At 38.9% G+C, this 25,117-nt stretch overlaps 1 protein-coding gene across 2 annotated transcripts in view; it reads left to right on the forward strand.

Moving 5' to 3' along the window:
- Positions 1-25,117, forward strand: part of LOC103177346 (SPARC (osteonectin), cwcv and kazal like domains proteoglycan 3) — a 236,502-nt gene that overhangs the window by 97,681 nt on the left and 113,704 nt on the right. Inside the window, exons 3-4 of one of the 2 annotated variants that reach the window (XM_042337572.1) lie at positions 13,844-13,852; positions 13,981-14,026. In XM_042337572.1, coding sequence (XP_042193506.1) covers positions 13,844-13,852; positions 13,981-14,026 — 55 coding nt within the window. The remainder of the gene's footprint in view (positions 1-13,843; positions 13,853-13,980; positions 14,027-25,117) is intronic. The other variant, XM_042337576.1, reaches the window with a different exon arrangement.

Consider the following 25,117-nt stretch of genomic DNA (forward strand, 5'->3'; position numbering starts at 1 on the left):
AGTCTGTGCTTCGCCTTTTTAAACAAAACTACTTTATAACCATTTTCAATATTAAAACACAGCATACTCATTCCCTTTCCCTTGAGAGGCAGGAAATGCATGGATGTGCTGCTTGGATTGAAATTATTTCACACTCAGTTAAATGTAGAGGCTGAGGAATGAAATTCAACTAATGTTCTAGTTCTTTTAATAAAGTCATAGGCACGATATTTCTCATGGTCTTAGCCTTAAGAGCATCAACATAAGATTTAAGACCGTGCAGCATGTTGGAAAATTCTTTCATTCGGTTTTAATTTGGAAGCCAGATTTTTACAGTGCCAGAAAAGATCCAGCAAATTAATAAGCCTGTCAGCTTTACATCTATAAAAGGAAAATCATTGAGATCTTTGGTAAAGGAAGCAGTTCATACACATTTTAATAGACAAGGTAATAACTTTAAACCAACATGGATTTATGAAAGGCTGAGTAAGTTTATTGGAAATATTTAAGGATGTAACAGAGCTAGTAGAGGATGGTAATGTGGTGGATATTTTAGATGTTGATTTCAGCTGAACAAGAGATTTAAGGCTAAAGTGAAGGCTGTTGAGATAATTTTTAAAAAAAAGTTTCACCCACAAATGTACAGTCAATTAACTTTCCAGTATATTCTGTGAAGCGCCTTGAGATGTTTAGAAGACGTGAAAAGCGCTATATCAAATGCAAGGATAATAATAATCATAGTAATAATGAAGGAAGTAGTATATTGTATAATAAATCGGCTAAGTAAAAGGAAACCAAGGGTGTGATTGATGAGGTGGGACTGATTGGATAACTGTAACTGGCAGATTACCCCAGAGATAGCCCGTGGACATTTGTTTATTAGTTTTACAAATAATCATGAAGCAGAAGAATCACGATGACAGATATTTGAAGGGCAGTACCTAAGTCTACCGACACTACTTATCATTTTGTGTGGGAAATATAATAATCTTTGCATTTGGTATGGCATCTTTCATATTGCGAGAATATCTCAACCAAATACTTCAGAAGACTGTAAAGTGAAGTAACTGTGTGTTTGTAGGTAACCATGCCATCCCATTTGCATACAGTAATGTCTAACAAACAGTCAAGAAACAAATGACCAATTTTATTTGGGGACTGCTGGTAAGAACACTGGAGAAACTCCCTTCTTTATTTAAGCAGTGCCAAGCGAACTTTAACTTCACCTGAACAGCTAGGCAGTACCTCAGTTTAATGTATCAACAAGTCAATCAGGAACTTAGGTGTCTTGTTTGACCCTCAACTGTTCTTTCTCCCCCAATTCCGTGCTATGATCTGCTCTGTCTTCCTCCATCTCCACAACATTGCCCAACTCCACCACTGCCTCACCCTTCAGGCCGCCGAAACCTTCATACATGCCTTTGTTACAATCAGGCTCGACTATGCCAAAGCCTTCCCAACTCTTCCCTCCACAAGCTGCAGATCATCCAGAACTCTGCAGCTTGTGTCCTCTGCTGCACCAGGCTCCGTGATCCCATCACACCCACCCTCGCAGGTTCAAAATTCTCATCCTCACCTTCAAGACCCTCCATGGCCTTGCCCCCCTCCTACCTCTCCAACCTGCTAACCCCTTATCAACTTGTCCGCTACCTACACTCAGCAGGCTCCGGCCTGTTCCATATCCCCTGCCAGGCCAGACCCACCATCGGCGGTCAGGCCATCAGCTCTCTGCTCCCACCCTCTGGAACTCCAGCCCACATTCCCTGTGGCTCGGAGGCACACTTCAAAAATCTCCTTTTCGACTGTGCATTCAGCCACCCTCCTACCCTCTCTGCCCTCCACCCTCCCTGATTAACCCCCCACCCCGCTCAGGTCCTAATCTCTGACTGATCAGCGTCTTGGGATGTAATAGGTGCTTTACAAATGTAATTTTGTATTGTATCTTCTGAAGGACAGCACCTCCGGCAATGCAAACCCCCCACTTCCCCACAGCATGGCACTGGAGTGTCATCTTGATGTGGGGTTTGAACCCATACCTTCTGATTCAGAGGTGAGAGTGCTGCCAGTTGAACCAGGCTGATACACAAGCACAATGTTTTGAAGAATTTTTGTTTTCTTTCAATCAGCTGGGTGTCTCACTCAAACAAAAACCATGCTTAACAGAATCCAAATCAGACTTGATAGTTCCACATATGTATGCTACCTACACATGGAAATTTCAATGTGAATGGAATGGAATGTGTGCTCTCTCGCTGGATGGATGTACCATGCTTCTTTAATACTGGAGAGTATTGGGCCCAAGTTGGCAAGGCCTAAACAAGTCTTGGAGATGTATGATGGTGTACTGCTGGAGTTTAACCAGTCAAACCACATGGTTCGCCAATGTCTGGCAAGCTTCCCATCAAACTAAACAAAATAAATAAAAATAAACTAATAATAATAATTTGGTCACTCAATCCACAGCTGTTTGTGGGACACTCCTGTGCCAAATTGGCTGCCACATTTCACCCACAAAATATAAAGTTGAATACACAAAATATTCTGTGAAGTGCTTCACAGGCGTGATAAGGCACTATATTCAATGCTAGGATTATTATTATTTCCACTTACCATTCTCCTTCTCCAAGACCTGCCAATGAGCAAGGTTGACTGGTCTGTTTTAAAGGGAAGCTTCAAAATCAAAAGATCAAAACACGATTTAAAACTCGATCACATAAGTCACTAATAGGATTTCACAAACAAATAGAATTTATTAACCAAACATGTAGAATGTTAAAAGCAGAAAAAGATGATTACAAATTTAAGGATATATTAAATGAATTAAAGATTAAATTTTTTTTTGCATTGGATTCCTAATTTAATTGGGTTATTCATCTACTTTGTAGAATGCTTATTGAACTTATGCTTATTTTCTTTGGTGTACACTTAACGCGCTTACTCACCATTACTGTTTTAAAAGCATTTCATTTTTTCTCAACTGTGATGACTTTCAGCAACATTCAGCAACAAGGAAGTTACCCCCAGATAAAATTAGTCATTCATTTTATGGCCATTGTGGGATATTGCTGTGCACAAATTGGCTTTCACGTTCACCTACAAAATACATAATCACTACACTTCGCAGTAATTCCTGTGAAGTGCTTTGAGACATTCTCCTGATGTGAAAGGCCCTTCATCAAATGCAAAGATTATTGTTCCCTAGTTAAATGTATTTTAATACTTCTTTCATTTCTTTGAAGTTTACTATTTTGCTACTGATTCCGCCCTTGTTTGTCTGTCCCTCGCTGGTGCTCACTCATTAGTTTTCTCTTCCTCCTCATGCTCAATAACACTTTCAGTTTTAATATTGATAATATATAATCCTTGCATTTGATATAGCACCTCATCACGTTAGCAGAATAGCTCAAAGTGCTTCACAGTATATACTGTAAAGTGAGTTGACTGTATTTTGTGAGCAAAATGCTGCACCCAACTGCACACAGCAGTGACCCACAAACAATTGCACTCGTTCTAAGTAGTGAGTGAACACATTTTTTTTTGAGCGGATTATTACCCCCGGAAAAACAATCTGCCAATCAACTAATGACAGAGATCCTACTTACTGCCAGGTAAGCAGGGCTGTGTGGAGTAAGGAAATTGCCTAACATTTCGCCCTGCTGGGAATCGAATCCAGGTCCTTAGGAGGAAGTGCTTTAACCAACAAAGCTACAGGATATTTTCTCTGCATAACAAAAGCAATGTATAATTTATTGTAACGCAATTCAACCACCAGACTTGATTTAGAACTGCAGTGGAGAGTTGAAAGAAAAGAACGGAAAATTTGAATGAAAATTAATGAAATGAAACCCGTTTCTTCTTGGTATTTAATGAAGGCAGCCCCGGAGTGGAGTTCAGTTCTGGGAATCTCATACGTGCAAGCATAAAGGAAGAAATATAGCAATTAAAGATGGGGGTAGTACTGGTGTTGACAACTTTGATGCAGAATTATTGAATGTTGGAGGTGAACCTGCGGTCAAATAACTTTACAATGCTTGTTTATTTTTTTTAGACAAATGAGTCTCCAGTAGATGACTGAACGGTTGGGAATAATGGCTCCATTGTTTAAGAAAGGCGAACACTTTAATTGAAAGGACTATAGTCACGTAGTGCTCCTTTCTGATCTGAGAAAAGTGTTATGTCAGGTTGTATTAAATTGTTTGCAAGTAGCCATGAATGATATATTATGAGAAAATAAGCAACATTTCATAGCAAATTACTCATTTACACAATATCTTGCTGTCAATTGTTAATATTCTACCCATTGTAATTTTATCAACCTTTAACATTGCTCGTTCATCACTCTGGAATCTTAGAATAATCCTTGCATTCAGTATAGAACCTTTAACATCAAGAGGATGTCTCATAATGCTTCACAGGAATTATTGTAAAGTGTCGCGATTGTAGCAAACCTGTCTGCCAATTTGTGCACAGGAATGTTCCACAAGAGCTATAAATTGAACGACCGATTTTATCTGGGGGGCTGTTGACCTTAATACCAGGAGAAACTTCCTCCTCTTTCTAACTAGTGCTATGGGCCATGGACTTTAGTTTAACATCTCATCCAAAGGACAGCACCTCCGACATTGCAGTGCTTCCCCAATCCTACGCTCTGAAGTATCAGCGTAGATGAGAGTCTCTGCTATCTGAGACTGTGATACCAATTGAGTCAGGCTGACATACAATCTGCTGCATTAAATGAATACATGGTTCCTTATTTGTTCAAATAATTGAGAAAGTTATTTTTAATGGGAGATATTCAGATGATAGCAAAAAGCAAACCCTATGTTGTGTGGTTATGTAGACAATTGGATGATCCTGTATGCATACATATCGATGTGAATATGCTGTATGGATAAATACTGTTTTTACATTCATATTCTAGCCTTTACAATTCATTAAAGAGTGGAAGAACAGTAAAGAATGTTACACACCTATTTGTGAATGAAAAATTAGGAAATTCACTGCACTTTTCACAATATTGAATTTAATTCCACTGACATATCAAAAAAAAAAGATATTTTAGTTGCGCTAAGGGGAAAAAAATTGTTGACTTTTCTTACTTCTAAATATGTTTTTTTTTAAATGAACTTCAAAGTGAAGCGCTTTAAGGCATACCTGCAACGTGAAATCCACTAATATGAATGTAAGCTTTTGTTCTTGTGCAAAATGACTATGAGGTAAAAACAAATTGACATTCCAGCAACAGGATTCTATATTTCAGACCATCCATGTTAGTCTACAAAAGTTGCAGGGAGAGTATCTCAGGAAGAATTACATTAATTTTTTTATGCCACATTTCACCCACAAAATATACAGTCAATTCACTTTACGAAATATTCTGTGAAGCGTTTTGAGATGTCTAGAAAACGTAATAAGGTGCTATATCAAATGCAAGGATTATTTTTAGTATTATTTTCTTGGATATGGGGAGGCCTATTTTGTGAGAGCTGAAGTAGAATAATTGCCTGTGAGGGTCAAAATTCCACCTAATCTTAGCCCATTAGACCATTTATTGTTCTTAAAATGTAAGGTGGTGCAGAAAAAAGGGCCAGCTTCTAAATTAAGATTGAATTTAAGAATTTTCCATAATTTAGATAATCCTTCATTTCAATATTTTACAGACTGAGTAACAGTAGATGGAATTACAAACCAGGTTACAAAGGGCAGCATAAGTGAAGTGCATCAGGTGTCTGGCCTCCAATGTGACAGCCATTTATATAATTGGGTTGAACTTTGTGGTTCATGGAATACCTATCACATCAAAAGGAATGGAAACTGGAGATCCCCACCTCCGCAAATGCAGTTCTTAATGGTGAGGTCTGATCAGTCAGCCTGTGTTGGATTTCCAGTGTTGACGGGCTTTTTGAGTGTTTGGGTTTGTTCAAAGGCAGTTTTCTGCAGTCGAAGCTAAATGTTCAAAATTGCAGATACAGCTTCTCAGACTTCATCAGTGGGTGGAGGGCGGGAGAGGGGCAGTGGGGAGAGGGCAGGAAGAGAAGCTATCTGCCTCCATGCTGTTCAGTTCGAAATGTCATTGCAAATTTGATCTCGGTATCTCCAAGCAGGAGTTAAGACTAGGTGCTGTTCACATCTGGTATGTATTTATCACCTCATGTCTGCCTTTGGCTTTTTTTTCTGTTTGATTACTTTCACTTTCAGTGTTACTCTTAGATGCTAGAATCCTTTTAGCCTCTCAGGGAAGGAGTCCTTCATTTTATTTAAATTGGTACACGTTCTAAAATCAAACCAGGTGTATAACTAGTGTTAGCCTGGCACTCTTTCATCTGAGCCAGAAGGTTATGGATTCAAATTCCATTTTTTGGGGTCTTTGAATTGACAGTCCAGGCTGATACTCCAGTGCAGTGCTGCATTGTCAGATGTGCCGTCCTTCAGAATTAGATGTTAAACCAAGGTCTGGCCTGCTTGTTCCAGTGAATGTTAAAGATCCCATGGTACTATTGAAAAGAGGAGGGAGTTTCTCCCGGCGTCCTTACCAAAAATCCTCCATATAAAATTGGTCACTCACTTCATGACTGTTTGTAGAACATTGCTGCATGCAAATTAGCTGCCTAATTTGCCTATAAATACATGTCGCTACACTTTATAGTAGACCCTGTGCAACAAGATTCCATTTATAGAACGCCTTTCATGTCGGGAGGACATCCCAAGGCGCTGATAGGTGTCTGAATCTCTTAGTTGCCCATTGGGTTGGGATTTTTTTGTAGTTGCTGTAGAGGAGAAAACTGCAGAACTAAGTGGAGCATGCAAATAGCCAATCTGTCTTAAACTTAAAACATGCTGCAATGCCCATCCTAAAGGTGCCCTAGGTTGCAAGGTGTTGGAGCAGAACATGCACAAATCATTTTGCTGCTGCTACACTTGGTATAATGCTATGTTTGACAGTAACCAACATTTGTAAATTGCGTACCATGCATGAGGAAAGAAAAATGGGGCTTTTATTTCTTAATGTAAAACTTCAAATGTATGGGCCATAAATGTTATCAATGTATTCCATTGATACGAGTCATTAAGCAAATTATTAACTTCACAGATTGATGAAGTGATTATTTAAAAAATCTTTTGGTTGTATGCTAGACTTTAACATCACACTGGTATATAGTTTGTTTATGATGGACTCTCTCATCCTTGCGTTCTGCCTTCATTAATGAAATACAATTATTAAAGCCCAGTATCACTTGCTGCTGAAGGGGTCTCAGCACTGACATCAGCCATTTGTTTGATTTATATTTCCACAAACACTGAGAATTGAGAGAATCAAGAAACTGCTTATAAGAAGTACAGTATATTAATATTATTAGAAGTTCACTTCCTCAAATTGCTCCTGAAATGTTCTGGGATGCTCCCCCCGGTGAGGGACGCAATATAAACACAAGTTATTGTTGCTGTTATTGAAATTGAGATTTGAGAATTGAAGTGTCTTCATTTTCAAAAAATTGGTGCTTCCAGTTAATTATTTAAAATATTTTTCCTATTTGAATATGCTCCTCGTCTCCAACCTCCTTTTAATAGGATGCAATTCCACGGGCAATGGTTCCCATCCATCCAGGATCTCCCCCCCCCCCACGTTCATGTGCACACGTTGGCTGCCACATTCATCTACACTTACCCAGTCACTACATTTTATAGTACATCCCATAAAGCACTTTGAGATGTCCTTCTGATGTAAAGATATTAATAACAATTTGCATTTATATAGCGCGCCTCACGCACGGTAGCATCCCGGAGTGCTTGACAGTGGCAGACCACGACACCGAGGCGGAGGGAGGGGGAGGTGACCGTAGGCACTGTCGAATAGCATGGTCTTCAGGTGCGACCTGAGAAAGGGGAAGGATGGGACAAGACGAAGGGATAGAGGAAGAGTGATCCAGAGTTTCGGGGCATAGTGGCTGAAAGCACAGCCACCAGTGGTGGAAAGGGCATGAGGGACATGCAGAAGGCTAGAAAGAGCGGGTTGTGGTTTGGGGGTTAAGCAGGTCGGAGAGGTAGGGAGGTGCCAGAACATGAACGGATTTCAAAACAAGTGTGAGGATCTTGAAATCAATCTGTGAAATCAAATGTTAGAATCGTTATATTTTTATACCATCGGGTCTGTGAAATTTCTCTTGGTTTTAGTTTAAAGATTGTTGCCTTAAATTAAGGATCGTGTGGAATTTTTAAATATTTTTCATCTGAGTCTGAAAGCCAATTTTCCACAGGTCTTTTTAAGAATTGCTGTCAAAATCCAAATGAATTTCACTGATCTGTGGCTTGTTAGGGTGTCAAAGTATGAGTAATTGGAATGAAATTCTTCCTGAAAGCTGCATTGTGGACTATTCACTCCTTCTATAGTGTCAGAAAGTTACCACAAACCAATCAATCTTTAGTTTATAATTTTTTGAGGTCAGCCCAAATGTCTGACACATGCAGAAAGCCACCAAACAAAGAATTCCATGCATTCCACCTACACATGGAAATTTTAGAGATATGTATTGGAATGAACTCTCTCCCTGGAGGGATGCATCCTGCTTACCAAATTCAGGAGTATTATGTACAGGATGGCAAGACTGTAGGCTTGAGGACCCCATAATGTGTGTTGGGGTACAGCTGGAGTCTAACCAGCTAAAACCGCATACCTTACCGTTGAAAGTACTGTCTGGTAAATTATCCTGCTGCTTGTCCAACTAGTACAACTCTACCAGTTAAAGCTTTGGCTTGCAATGTTAAGAGGAGCTGAGTGGAAGAATCTCTACTCCCAGGACTGGTCTGTCCTTCCAGTCCTGCTATTGAGCCAGGCTGTCTGTGCCCTGGAGTACTGCAGACCCATCTAGCTCAATAACTGAATTATAAAATGGCCACATTGCTTGAATCTGACAATTACCTAATAAATTAATTTAATTTATTAAATTAATGACAATGAAATTAGTTTAATTGATTATGATTCAATAAATTCAAATTCTGAAGTGCTGCAGACCGTTACAGAGGAATTAGTATTCTTAATGTTACAATTTGTTTACTCTTTTGATGTTTAATTTTTGAGTTAAAGTTCTAAGGACTTAATGGCTGAAGTGGGACATTGCTGCGTGGAAATTGTCTGCCACGTTTGCCTACAGAATACAGTCACTGCATTTGGCAGTAAATCCTGCGAAGCATTTTGAAACATCTTCCTGACATAACAGCTTCTATGTCAAATTCTAGGATTATTAATTTTATATAACTACCACCACCAACAACTTGAATTTATATAGCACCTTTCACATAGGGTAATGTCTTGGAGCATTTACAAAGACAGACTTGAACAGCCAGCAAGGGAGAGGAGGGAAATGGGAGATGGGCTTAAACACAGTCAAGAGATAAGAAGAGAAGGGCTGTGACAGAGTGATAAAGGCACAGAATCTACAGGCTCAGCCACCGATCCAGGATGAGAGACACGCAGCAAGCTTGAGTTTCCCAAGTAGTGATTGGCGAGCAGGGACCATTGATCTGCTGCGAGACAGGAAACCAATGGAGCTTGGTGAGAACTGGGGTAACGTGCGTCCAGAGTTTGGTATGGGTGAGGAAGTGGGTAAGTTGGAAGCTATAGGTGGTGGAACTAGGGAGACCAGCAAGGAGACGACTGAACTGAAGGGTTTTTATATTTATATTTTTCAAACAGTTGCAGCATTATTGTATAGATTCCTAGTTGAAGAATCAAATCTCAGAGCATTTTTATGCTTTTATCTTGAGGAAATAAATGTATCTCATGTGTGGCTGAATCTCATATTATCTTATTCATTTAATGCTTGTTTGTGGCACATTGCTACGCACAAATTGGCAGTCTTGTTTGTCTACAAATACAAGTACCAAAGCTTACAATAAAATCCTGTGAAGAACTTTGAGATATCCTACTAACTATATCAAAGGGAAGGATTATTATTCTTGAAAACAATGGGAATGTAAGAGTTTATTCAAAAGTAAATCAATTGACTGAGAGGGAGAAGAGATTTATTGGGTATTGGTGAGGGGATTCGGAGGGTAGAGTGTAAGCAGAGCCTAAATTGATTAGTTGGACTGAATGGCCTGTTTCTATACTGTAAAGTTCTATATAATTCATATTAATAGGCCCCACCCCCAGCTCAGGCTCTCACTCAGTTGCATGAAGTGCTTTAAGGTGTCCTCTCAACATGCAATGTAAAATTGCTGTGCTGTACACTGTATACTCTTCCTAATGTTGGCCCTTGACGTGCAAGAGATATTTTGTTGAGGGCAAAGATCAAGCTATCACTTCTATTTCCCCACTGTGGGAGTAATTTTATTATTTACTCTATATCATTTAGTTAGCCACAGATGCTGATACAAGTCTCCACTTTCTTCATGCACGAGGAAAATAGAATTGTTTTGTCAAATATCCTTCTCCAGGAATTTCTGAGTTCATCTGTACAATCCAATCCCAGGGGGAAGTGCCCCAGTTAAGCACATGTTTGTGGTTTATAATTCTTGACTGCCCGAGCATCTGGTTCACATAGGGACTGCACCTCTCAGGTCTTATTTCTCCTGAGGTCCTGGACAAACAGTAACCTAAGCACTTTGTTTTTGTAAAACAGCTGACGTATGTGTCGCTCAGGGACACACTTCCAATTCCTGTTCTTTTCTACATCACTTCTTTCATGTAAGAGACAAAACAATTTTATCTTTCAGAGATCTCAGAATGAATATATGTTTTCGAGTTAAACTAACAATCAATGGTTTGCCCTCTTCTGCCTTGTCTGTCTTATATTGCAAACTAAAAAATTCTCAAGCTGAATTGCCTCTGCCACGAGTATCCAAGGGCCAGAGGCCAGTAAACCATGCATTGTCTTTTACTTGTAATGGTCTTCGCTGTGTTAACTGAGGTCTTGTAACTTGAACAAAATAATTGCTACAAAGTAAATGCAGTAAAATATCATGACATTTTTGGTTGCATGTCTTACAAAATTTGAAGGTACCCTTTCGTCACAGTTTACCTGCAAGTACACAGTCACTATACTTCACAGCTGAATCCTGTGAAGCGTTTTGAGACACATGGATGATGTGATTAGACTCTATCAAACGCAATGGTTATTTATTGTTAAGATTTAACAAAAATAAAACATTCCAAAATTTTGATGTAATAATTCACCCATGATTGAAAAATGTCATCAATGTGGCCAATCAATAACTGAAAGCATAAACTTGTGCCAGTTCTTAGGATACCAGCTTTATTCATAAAATGAATCAATATATTTTGTATCTCATGACTTTTGCTAACAAAATGATAAGAGTGTTCCAATTCCCATCACTTACATTCCTCATTTTTATGAAAACACCATTCATGAAAAGAATGGCAGTGATGATTAAGGGCAGCTAAATGCAGGAATAAAGTGAACATTTGCAAGGAGTATTAATTAGGTATAAAAATCATATAGTAACAGATTCCTAATACAATATAGACAGTTGAAGTACATTTAGATGAATTATGGAAGAGTAATTTTGATAGGTATTATGCAAGTACTGTATAGATAATTATGAACACTCCATATTACACTACATGTCATGAACATGCTTATATTTAAAGAATTAATATTTACACTGATATTTATAGTGTTGACGCAGTACTTATATTAACTTCTGTCTCTTTTCACGAAAATGGAATACTTCTCCTGCAGCGCTTTGCTTTGGTGTCCTGAACCTATTTTCTATGAATACAATATACTAATTATGATAATTGCAGTTTATAGTTATCACCACAGGGAAAACCATGTCATGATTTACACAGATTGTGTGAAGAGAGGGTTCTGTATCTCCTGGAGTTTAATCCTCAATTTGGTTATTAAACTGTTTCCTAATGTTAGTTAATCATGTATTCCCAAGAGATTTCAAATGGCTTTTATAATTCTGTGTGTTCTTGAATGTTTTCTTAATCATTAAAGACAATGGATTCAATGTATTTTCTTTGCTGTGCAGAATGGTTATTGCAACCCTGCAGTGATTAATAGCAGTTCATATCCAAGTAGCACATCCATGTAGAACAACAAGTGGGTCATAGACTGTTACTGTTGATTAGTGAGGTACTCAAAGCAACTAAGGAGTGAAACATTGCATTAATAAGACATTGTTCTCTGGCCTCACAAAATAAACCAAAATCTTATGGTCAGTTCCAGTTGTAGAGTATACTGAATAAATATGATTTACAGTTAATACTGTTTAGATACTTTACAGTAAATCCTAAGATTTTGACGATGTGATGAGGGGCCACATAAGTGCAAGAATTATTATAAATATCATACAAAATTAGAATTTTGTTCTTGAATTATAAGTGAAATCATACCTTCGGTTTTAGATTAGCAGAATAAATCCTCAGTTGCTTTCCAACTCCAATCAACCTCATATATTTCCCCCTTTAGTTTTGTCAAATACTACTTTCCACGTTAATAATGCATTAACCTTTTGAACTATTTTCAATTGTTGAATTAGATGAATGCCAAATTAGTTCAAAAAAGACAAATGCACTTTCATGGATAGTGTAAGTTAATAACTCAGCACTGAACCTCCTTTGCAAACTTTCCCTTACTGCAGTCTCTCTGAAGAGTTTCACGTGAGTATTATTATTTTAATGGAGCATCAGAAACCAAATGCTGATTGGCTGCATCCTCTTCATAGATCAATAAAATCAATTTAATGTTGTAGATGTGAATATTTCAAGAGTTAACTGGAGTTTGTTAGAAAACATAGGGAATGTTAACAACTTTGTTATTTTGAAAGCAAGTTAATGCAGTCTTATGTTGAAAGGAGAACCCGATCTTGACATGGACATGGGTCCATAAAATCAGTTATTATCCAGTCATAATGTATTAAAAAGAATTGTAAGAAAATGCATATGCGTAGTTTATTCAACATAATAATATTTTAAATCCATTTCATAGCTGTAGGGACCATCTTTAAAACATTTGATTAGGTTTATATCTCTAAAAACCCTGGGAGTTTAGACAATAACAAGACTCCACTTACACTATACTATTAACATACTGATGGCTGTCACCTCCTAAAAGTCATACTGGCCTGGACTACTTTGGCTGAATGGCCTGTTTTGGTCCAGTAGATTATTTGTAATTTTATGTAAAGATTCTAAACATTGGGCGGTTGTAAAGCTTCTTCATGTTCTTAGCCCCAAGATCATATGTTAAAATAATAACATCTGAATTTAAGAGTTGTCCAAAACTTGCATGCTGCGAAGTACTATGAAAAAAGTCTGAATCTAGACAGAGTTGAATTTCTTCCCCTTGGCCTGAAAATATTGAGATGAGCTAACTTACTTGGAATTGAACCTGGAACCTTATCGTTTAATATTACACTAAAAGAACCTCTACCCACACAGCCACTAAGGAGCTGGTGAAGTAGTTTGTATGGTAAATCATACTTCAGCAGTCACTAATTCAATGCATTCCTTTACATTCCATAATTTTCAAAATAGGATAAAGTTTGTTTCTCTAAAACTAGAACAAAAAGCTTAGTCTAAATATTTTGCAAAATCTGACACCTAATGCAAAGGCCAAGAATGATTTTGCTAAAGATTAGCGTTCGATTTGGAGGTACACTTGCTTCATATTTGAGTCTTTTCCAATATCTTATTGAAGAATGTGCATGATGATGTTTTTTCATTCACAAACAAGTAATATTGAAGTATTATGCAAATAATGTTTATTACTATAATCTTACAAAGTGATGTTGGAGGTAATTCTGTTGACTTTATACATTTGTATATAATCAATTTTACTGGCTTGTTATTTAACCTGGTATTTTTTTTTCTTGTTTGTGATGCTTGCCCTTACAGGAGGTTGAGGTTTGTATTAATTTTCAATCGTGCATTTATTGCAATTTGTTTGATTCATATATAAGTCATGAATTTCTTTGGGCATGTGAAATACCATAATCATTAAACACTGTATGCCTTGTTTAATTTTCTTTTAGGACGATTATTTCAGGAGCTGGAACACTGGCAGGCATTTGAACCAAGGTACATTTTCCATTGAATTCCATGAATAAATTCCACTTATCTAAAGACATTTTTTAAACAGCAATGAACCTTGTATTTTGCAGTCCTATCATTGTAAAATACATGTGGACTGTAAGTTGCATTGCCATGAACATAGCTACATGAGCTTTATGCACGGTTCAAGAAAAATAGTTAACATTGACGAGTGAGGTACAGAGCTATAATGTAGCTAAAAGCTGACAATGTTATGAAATTTCTTACCACTTACTCCTTTTTTGTTTCTCGCTAGGTATTTGATGTTTTTGCCTTTGTTAGGTTCATGCATTTTGATAGCACAATAGGAATGTGTGAAGAAACTGCCAGTGAAAAGCAATTTATAAAAAATTGATTAATGTTTGCACCATTGTGGTTCAAATCAATAATTTCTTGCTTTGAGCTCATGTTTTTGCCCCCATTGAATTGCGTAGCATTGATGCAAATATTTGCCAAAGGCAAAGAGTACTGGAGAAGGTTAAATTGGCTAGAGGAATTCAGATAAAATCAGGGGATAGTGCATAGGTGGCAGTTGAAAATATTCTTTGAGAGGTGGGGGGAGTAAAATTCAGTTTAAAGCTTTGGTGTCCTTTAAGACTGGTGAGCCATTGGTTCGACTGATAGATCCATTGGCCAGCCAGAGGTGAGAATGCCCCGATGAACGCACTCCAGACCAGAAGTGGGTGGGCACCGATGAGGAGTTGAGAGAGGACTAAGAGCTGGGCCGTGGGTGCCACGATTTGGGGCTGCTCGGAGGACTGGCTGTGGTCGTCCTCAGGAAATTCCCCTCCCAGCTCCCCTCAAAGAGCTGAACTGTAGGTACCTTAGGCAAGTTTCCTTACTCCAAGACCTCTGTTTAGTTAGCAGTAATTAGGAAACTCTCGTTAGTCGATTGGTGGATCGCTTTCTGGGGGTAATAATCCCTTCAAAATAATAAATAATAATGATTTGATCACTCAATCCATGACTGTTTGTGGGACACAGCCGTGTGCAATTGGCTGCTGTGTGTCTCCCACAAAATATATGATCAATTCACTTTACAGTATAAACAAAATGCAAAATACTGCAGATGCTGGAAATCTGAAACAAAAACAGAAGTCGCTGGGAACACTCAGCGGGTCAGGCAGCATAAATGGAGAGAGGAAAGTGAGTCAACGTTTCGGGTCCACAACCCTTCGTCAGAACATAGTCCTGACAAATTTTAGTTCTGACGAAGGGTTGGTTGTGGACCCGAAACGTTGACTCACTTTCCTTTCTCCATAGATGCTGTCTGACCCGCTGATTATTCCCAGAAACTTCTGGTTTTGTTTCACTTTGCAGTACATTCTGTGAGGTGGTTTGAGACGCCTCAGCAGCATGATAATGCACCTAGATTTGTATAGCGCCTTTCACGTCGGGAGGACGTCACAAGGTGCTGGACAGTGTACAGCATTTCAATGCACTATAACAAATACAAGGATTATTATTATTTATTTGGCTGAACCCCCTCTAGCCCTAGCTACCCACTGTTTATGGGGTGGGGTGGAACATTAAATTCAAGGAAATGTTATAAGTTTTCAGTATGCGTATACCTGGTCGTAAATTCATTTGGGAATTTCAAACATCCCTTTGGAAACATCAGAAATAAAAAGGGAAAGAAAAATCTATGAATACTAGAAATCTGAAATTAAAATAGAAAACTCTGGGAAGTGCACAGTGGGTAAATTAATATGTGAAAGACAAAACATTTAACATTTTGATGCATACCCTAATCACAACTGGAGGAAAGGTCACACCTTGGTTTTGGTGCTGTACCTCAATATTTGTTGTGTTTATTTCGAAAATGCTACATTGATTTCTAAGACTGCTGCAAATCTGGTTAACAAAATAAATATTTTATCACATTCCTGGAAGATGGTATTCTGTTTACAGTTTCTTGGTTTACAGAGTTGCATTTATTTATGCAGTGACTGTTGTTCATTTGTTTGATGAAGACCTATTGGATGTTGGGATACACACTATTTTATTTTGTGTTTTATTGAATTTAATAAGAACATAAGAGCATAAGAATTAGGAGCAGGAGTAGGCCATTCGGCCCTTCGTGCCTGCTCTGCCATTCAATAAGATCATGGCTGATCTTCTCACCTAACTCTGATTACCTGCCCTATCCCGATATCCCCTAATCCCTCTATTTTTCAAGAATCTATCAGTCTCAGCCTTGAAAATGTTCAAGGACTGATCATCTACATCCTTCTGGGGTAGTGAATTCCATAAGTTCACTACCCTCTGAGTGAAGAAATGTTTCCTCAACTCTGTTCTAAGAAGCTGACCCTTAATTTTCAGACTGTGACTCATGGTTATAGATTCTCCTACCAGGGGAAACAGTCCCTCGGTGTCTACTTTATCAGCCCTTAAAGAATCTTATAAGTTTCAATAAGATCTCCCCTAATTCTTCTGTACTCTAGAGAATACAGCCCTAGTTTATTCAGCCTATCCTCATAGGTCAGTCCTCTCATCCCAGGAACTAACCGAGTGAATCTACGCTGCACCCCCTCCAGGGCAAGTATGTCCTTTTTTAAATAAGGAGACCAAACGTGCACACAATACTCTAGGTGCGGTCTCACCAAAGCCCTATACAGTTGCAGCAAGACTTCCCTACTCTTATATTCTAAACCTTTCGAAATGAACGCTAACATGCCATTCGCCTTCTTAGTTGCTTGCTGCACCTGCAAACTAACTTTTTGGGACTGGTGTACAAGGACACCCAAATCCCTTTGAATACTAACACTATCTGACTTCTCCCCTTCCAGAAAATAATCTGTTCTTTTATTCTTGCTACTTAGGTGAATAATTTCACACTTGCTAACATTGAATTCCATCTGCCACCTACTCGCCCACTCCCCTAGCCTATCTATATCTTGTTGCAATCTTTTTGCATCATCTTGAGAGCTCACTCTGCTACCTAGTTTAGTATCATCCGCGAATTTAGACACATTACATTCAATGTCCTCGTCCAGATCATTGATGTAAATGGTAAATAGCTGAGGCCCAAGCACTGATCCTTGTGGCACTCCACTAGTCACATCCTGCCAGTTCGAGAATGATCCGTTTATCACTACTCTCTGCTTTCTACCCGATAGCCACTCTTCTATCTTTTGTAAAGCCATGTTGACTCTGCCTAATCTTTTTATGGTCTTCCAGGTATCCCATAACTACATCTTTTATTAAGGACTCAAGAATTTTCCCTACAACTGACGTCAAACTAACTGGTCTATAATTTTCCCTATTTTCTCTCCCACCCTTCTTAAATAGTGGAGTTACGTTTGCAATCTTCCAATCAATGGGAACTTTTCCAGTATCCACAGACTTTTGGAAGATTATAGACATGCCATCCACTATCTCAGTAGCCACCTCCTTTAAAACTCTCGGATGCAGGCCATCCGGTCCAGGGGATTTATCGGTTTTAAGACCCGACAATTTACCTAGAACCATCTCTTTACCAATGTTAATCTCCCTAAGTTGCTCGCTAACATTGTCTTCTTGGTCCTCTATTTTTGGTATGTTTCCAGTGTCTTATACTTGTTTAATGACTCTGCCATGTCTTTGTCCCCTATCATAATTCCTCTGGTCTCTGCCTGTAATGGACCCACATTCACCCTCGCTAGCCTCTTCCTCTTTATATATTTGTAAAAACTCTTGGAGTCTGTTTTTATGTTCTTTGCTAGTTTGCCCTCGTAATCTATTTTCTCCCTCTTGATCAATTTTTTGGTCCTCCTCTGTTGTTCCCTAAAGTTCTCCCAATCCTCGGGTTTACTACTCATCTTCGCTGTTTTATAGGCTTTTTCTTTTGATTTGATACTTTCCCTAACTGCTCTAGTTAGCCATGGCTGCACCACCTTTCCCATGGCATTCTTATTCCTCAAAGGAATATGTGCTCGTTGGGAATTTTGCACTATCTCCTTGAATGTCTGCCATTGCTGGTCTACCGTCAAATCTTTAAGTTTAGTCTCCCAGTTTATTCTGGCTAAATCCTCTCTCATACCAGCAAAGTTGGCTCGATTTAAATTGAAGACTTTTGCTTCAGACTTAACTACTTCCCTCTCTAACTTAACGCTAAATTCCATCATATTATGATCGCTTTGCCCTCGAGGAGCCTTAAGTTCCAGTTTGCTGATCAGCCCTGTTTCATTACACAAAACAAGGTCTAATATGGCTTGTTCCCTGGTCGGCTCCTCAGCATATTGATCTAGAAAATTATCTCTAATACATTCTATAAACTCCTCTTCTATGTTACCTTTCCCAATTTGGTTGTCCCAGTCTATGTGCAGGTTAAAATCACCCACAATTAGTGTCTTTCCTTTGCTACATGCTCCACTAATCTCTTGATTTATACCTTGAGCGATACTTTGACCACTGTTTGGGGGTCTATAAACTACTCCCACTATAGTTTTCTGCCCCTTGAAGTTACGTATCTCTACCCATACTGACTCTACATCTTGCTTTTCAGATTTAAAATCTTTCCTCTCTACTGTTTTTATCCCATCCTTTATTAGCAGGGCCACTCCCCCTCCTCGTTTACCACATCGCCTATCTTTCCTATATACCACGTAGCCGGGAATATTCAGTTCCCATCCCTGATCACCCTGTAACCATGTCTCGGTGATGGCTACTAGATCATACCGGTTTGTCTCTATTTGTGCAACTAATTCATCTATCTTGTTACGAATGCTTCGTGCATTCAGATATAGCGCCCTTAATTCTGACCTCCGGCTATTAACCCTATTCACCAGCACTCTATCACTGTACTTCCTTTCGCTGCTTGACACACTTTGCTCTTCTCTATTGTTAATCTGCTCTCTTGCTTTTGTTGATCTCAAGTTTAACTGTGGTGGACTATACTTTACTATGTTTTTACCTCCTCCCCCTTAGTAATTTAAAGCCCTTTCTACCTCCCTATTTATTCGTGTAGCCAGGACATTTGTCCCAGCCCTATGTAGGTGGAGCCCATTCCTTTGGAAAAGCTCCCATCTTCCCCAATACTCGTGCCAGTGGCCCATGAATTGGAATTCCTGCTCTCCGCACCACTCTTTTAGCCAGGCATTCAGATCTATGATCTTCTTTTGCCTGTACCAATTAGCTTCTGGCTCAGGTAACAGTCCCGATATCATCACTTTGGAAGTTCTATTCCTTAGTTTAATTCCCAATTCCCGGAACTCGCTCCTTAACTCGTCCCTACTGGTCCTACCAATGTCATTGGTCCCTATATGTACCATTACGATTGGAAACTCTCCCTCATGCTGTGGAAGGTGAATTCAGCACATTCTGCAAAGTTGGCAAATTAAGCAAGAGGCCAGGGGGCCCTGGCCTTAAGTGAAAAATATGTTGTCATGAAGTTAGTCACAATGCTCGTGATTGGCATTGTTTAAGATAGATAAGCAGATGTCTGGTATCAGTACCGCATCCTGGAATCATGTCTGGAATCGGTTCTGGGTTTAGATAACGTTCAGCAGCTTCAGCATTTTCGCATTCTCTAAATGTCGTCTTTCTCTATATGTATCTAATCACGAGGGACAGAGTAATTGTCTCCCAAAAACAGACACCCTGTCACGAGGCAGACTATATCGAAATGTAACCAATTTAGAGGGCCCCCTCGTGATTATTGATTGACGCATAGCTCGATAAGATTTTGTATGAAGGTGAGGTGCTTGCTCCCATTTGGTGTGCAGTGTTGGGAGCATCATTAGTTGTTGCTACATTACTGTACCTCATATATATATATGAAATTAAAGTGTGTTAAGTGAACGCCGCACTGACTCCGTTGTTGAGCCTCTGGTCTTCTGAGAGCAACCGCACATCGCAACTGGGTTCGACAATTTGGAGGTTCCACCGAGATCGAAAGACTGGGTTTCTCCTTCGACTTCTCACGGCTCTTCGGACGCTCGGCACAAACATCGCGCACAGGTAAGCATTCTTACCATTGTTTGTGTCTGATGTGTTGATGAGACGTGGTTGCCGAAGGACTCCTGGCCTCTTCGATTTAAGGTACAAAATTTGCGATTTGTTACACCTAAATAATTTCAGGCGGCTTAGTACTGTAAGGTATAGTACTTGGGTATAAGGAATTGGCCAGAGATACTATAAGAAATAGTATATAGACGTCTTAAGTAAAATAAAGTCTTGCATGCATAAGGAATCGGCCGTTGAAAATAGAAATAGATAATTGCTTGTATTTTGACTGTGTTGGGGCAACCACTTGTTTCGTTGTTAAACTATACCATGGGACAATCATTTAGCTCGGCTAAAAAGGGCGATAAGGGACTCCAGCGGCTTAAATGGAAACCCATTTTGGCCAACACAGTGTTCGCTATCTGCGGAGCTGGACTAAATTAACTAAGGGTCAGCCTTGCTCCTGGCCTCCAGACGGGTTCTTTAATAAAGACCGTATTGCCGCTCTTCAGGCAGCGGTACATGCCAAATCGGAGCAGAGTGGGTGTGGTAGCAGTATCTGCAGGAAACATAACCTATCCCCACAAATAGCGGCGCTTAAAAAGAAACCAGAAAGAGGGGAAAGAGATGCAGCTGAGGAAGTCGCCCTCTTAACAGGATATAGGTGACGGTACGATTGAGGGTTATCATCAGTTTTTGGTAAATAGCGAATTACCAATTGATCTGTGTGGGCGAGATCTGCTCTGTAAAATGGGGATAATCATCCAATGTACCCCGGATGGCATTACCTTATTGGCACCCGAACGCGAATACCTAAAACTGTGCTCCTTGGTTTCTCCCAGCTCTCAGAAACTACAATCCCCAGGTTATTTTTGTTGGACATTGAAAAGGCCTGAGGTGTTATATTCTATCATGTTACTTTATGTTAGTGAGCCACTTCTTGAATGTTATTTTTTGGAGCATGTTTTAACACCACCTACTTCCCCATTGCATTGTACGGCCTTCTACGTCGACAACAAGGAAGTGGACATAACTCGTTTCAAAGAGCATGTCGCGGTTGCTTCCACTATTCAGGCTCATTTCCTCTATTTGGGACCGCAGGGTATTGCAGCTGCATGTACTCTGATAACGGAGGAGCAGCTTTATTTTAAAGGTAATAATTCTGACCCTCATGTAACATTAAGAATAGCGGATGGGTTCAGCCCAAAGGACTTAGGGCAAATGGTCAGGAATGCAAACTGGTCACCAAATTTCACCGAACTTTGCCCTGACATTTTATACGACCCGTGCTTGCGGATTTATAAACTGTGTATTGATCCCCTCTCACTTTTTACCATGTTTGAGTTTATTCGGCACACTCACAATTCACCTTCCACAATGCCTTAAATTTATTTCCAGCCCGGCGGTGACATCCTTCACCCTGGCCCCAGGAAGACAACAGAGTCTTCTTTTCTTCCTGCTACGGCTACAGAAAACTGTATCAGTCCTCCCGACTGAGATTTTTGAAGGGAAGCATCATGGCTGGTTTTGTTGTTCACTTTTGTTAAAAAAATTTATGAATTATATATATAATTATATATATATATAATTATATATATATATATAATTATATATACAATATATATATATATATAAAATTATATAATTTAATCTCCCCTTCGAGCATGATAGTCAAACCAATTAAAAATGTACCTACATTGGTGTTCTTCCCAATGAACATTCCTCATGAGGTTAGATGTTCAATTATCTCTGTACTTTGCTATTTAAAGCATGTACCAGGTCAGTAAATCAAACAGTTTCTAATGATTTGGTTGATAGACTTTTATTATTGATAGACTCTTGCATTAGAAATTAGCAATACAACTTTAAAATCAAACCAGAGGTTCACGTTGTAGCACAAATATTGTTTGGCAAAACACACTTTCTCCAATGGCCAAAGTTGCAGCATTTCAGGTAAGAAGTGACTTAAAGTTCATAAGACCTTTCTTTTCAACCACACTTTTGGTTCGCTTTTCCCCTCTCCTACCAATCGCCCCCATGCCCCCCTCCCCACCCCCCCCCGGCCTCACACCTTTGTCTGACACACCTTTGTCTTCGTATTCCCCATCCTAGTCTAGCAGTTATCTCTGTGAAGAGCTTTGAGACACCCTCCTGATGTGAAAGGTGCTATATACGCCCACAAAATACAATCAATTCACTTTACAATATATTCTGTCTCAAAGACGTGATAAAGTGCTATATCAAATGCAAGGATTATTATTATATACATCTAAGTTGTTGTTGAAACTAGGAAGAAGAAAATGCAGTTTATTGACTTTCTAATCGCGGATGAGGGCAGTTTAGATACACATGCAGGAGACATGATGATGTCAGCCACATTGTTGAGTGTCTTTTTAAAAATAAGAATTCAACACTTGTGATGAGATTTAGATACTTAAATCTGAAGGAATATTGGAACAGAAGTGTTTCAAACCTATCGAGAGACATTAATACATGCAGCATTTCTTTCAGGTGATGGTCTCAGGGAATGAATCAGTTGCATTTGGGAAATGGGGCATTTTTGTGATACGCAGTAATAATATCTTTCCAAATGAAATACACTTTGTTTTGATGCTAACATTCATTTGACAGTAGCGTAGTGGAGGCGACCTGTCAGAATTCAGCTATTGGTGAGAAAAGGCAATACATGAGGAAATATAATTTGCATTGCAAGATTTGGTGTTGAAAATGGCTGCAGTCTAATGCGGGACATTAACAGACTTATGTCCAAGAAGTATTTAAATGTGAAAAATCATGACAACATTCATTTCCCAACAGACTCTTGCAGATGAATTGTACAGTTTCCTCATCTAAAATGACTTGTATAATCACGTCCCTCAAATATATGCAAAATTGTTTTGCGTGAGCCAGGACATTATTTTAGACAATGTAAACCTATACCTGGATGAGATAATCCCAGTATTCCAGTTCACTTCTCATATTTGCCATCAAGTTATGTTTGGAATAAATTAGACAACTTGCTTCTGTCACTTGTGGGCCTGAGTGCTTTTACAGCAGTATAATTATTACTAATTAGTCTAGTTTATGCAGTCTTCTACAAACTACCCAGGTGTACAGATTCCGGTCAGGAAAAATCCCAGTCAAGATAAAGTGTTGATTTTCCGAAAAGAGAGTGACAAAAACTGTATAGCAGTGGTTTAAGACTATATTATCAAGGCACTTGCAGATGGAAATGGCTTCTTACCAGGCTCTTTGAGTCAAGGTAATGCATAAACAAATCAGCCAGATCAATGTGCTACAGCACAAACTCCGCATTAATCAGGCACAGTAGACCGGCTGATGTAGATAACATTACACAAATTACCAAACTGTTGCACAGAGCTTTAGATATCTTTGTCGCAGGGGTCAGGCCAGCAGCCTGAGGCAACCTGCTGTGCGAGCATAGAGGGCTCAGCATTTCAGATTTCCTTGTGGACCTCCACATTAAACTTTTGGAAGAATGACTCAGAGCTTCAGTTGATATTGTGGTTCTTGAAAGGAACATCTTAACCAAACAAGGCTTCTTACCCTCAGTCGTCAAAATGTTTCTGACATCTGAGAAAACCTCAAATCGCAAGTTGAAGTGTTATGTAAGAAAACATGCATTGATGCTGACATCATAACTCTAGTCCATTGGGATTGATAGAGCAGAAAGTTTGTTGTACTCAGAATGCTATTAAATGAGGAATTTTTACCTCATTCACTAAACTTCTGCTTGGCAGCTACATGGCTTATCGTGAATAGGCAGAAAATTCCACTTGGAGAATATCGTGCTTGTGCAGATACATATCGAAACTTTGGTCAGGCTTTGTTTTTTTAAAAAAATGCACATCCAGCATTACAGCAAACATGATGTCTCCTGCATTAATGTGAGTATGTGATCAAAGTGTGATCAAAGTTGCCACAGTTTGAGATTTGCCAGGATTATTATTTGCCATTAGAAATCTTGTGACTCTCACAAACCAATATGCAGTGGCAATTAATGCAACAAATCCAGTTTATGAATTAGACTTCACTGTTAAGTTAACTCATTGGGATCTTCATGGTTAGAGAACTAAGGTTATGATCCAAGAAGAGGTCTTATGAACAGGTTGGCAGGAAAGTTGGTAGAGGCCAGAACACATTTTAAAAGCAGCTTCATGCAGTGAAGATGTGAGTGTAGGGTGGATGTTCTCGAGGAATAAGATTGGAAGGGCAGAAGGGCTTCTTCATACAGACCAATTTTGTAATTTTGTGATCTTGTGAAATTGGTTTCGGAAAGATCAACTGTGTAAAATTGATGAGGAATTGTACATGTTTCATCAAAGCTGTCCACGGGTGATTATGCATGAAATGCTTATTGAATTTTGATGAAGAGGACTATATTTGCAGTACATAATCTAATAAGTATTCACATTGAATTTGCTTTGCTCCTCAAGACTTACATCATCCCCAGTCGGGTAGAAGACAAAGTATTAAGGACTCAGCTTTCAAACTGATTAGGTTGTAATTAGAGTACTGTGTACACATTTGGTGACATAGGGGGCTGCCCGGGCTTAGCCTAGAGGCAATACATTATGTGCAGATATCAGAATCCCATTATTTTGCAAAAAGCATGAAAAATACAGAATTGTGGGAAACATTAGCTTAGAAATTGATTGGCTGTAGAACTGAAAGCATTGATGAATTAGTTACATCAGGCTCATTCTTGTGCAACATTTGTATGTCACACTTAATGATGTTGTTATCACACATCAGCCTTGATATCTGAGATAGCAGAGGCTGTTGGATTTAGCATTTCTTCTTATAGATGGGTTAGTTAGGGTGTTAATTGAATCTTGAGGGTTCCTTAGAATGTGTCCAACCTGACAAAGGTGCTGCTGGTGTCTGATTTCTGATCAGGGTTAAATTTCCATGTGTGAGTAGACATTGCAATTAGTAATTCTAGGCATTGAAATTAATTTTAAATTATATCAACTGATCATAAATTTACGATTATAGGTAATAACCCAGCTTGAGCCATCGTTGAGCAAGTCTAAAATGTATGAGACTGTACAGGTGATTAACTATGGTTAATTGTGCTTCTAAACCATCACCTAATCTAGGGCTGAAATCTTCTATGTAAATTTCAGTGTC

The sequence above is a fragment of the Callorhinchus milii genome, unplaced genomic scaffold (genome assembly GCF_018977255.1).
Source record: "Callorhinchus milii isolate IMCB2004 unplaced genomic scaffold, IMCB_Cmil_1.0 Scaffold1, whole genome shotgun sequence".
NCBI lineage: Eukaryota > Metazoa > Chordata > Chondrichthyes > Chimaeriformes > Callorhinchidae > Callorhinchus > Callorhinchus milii.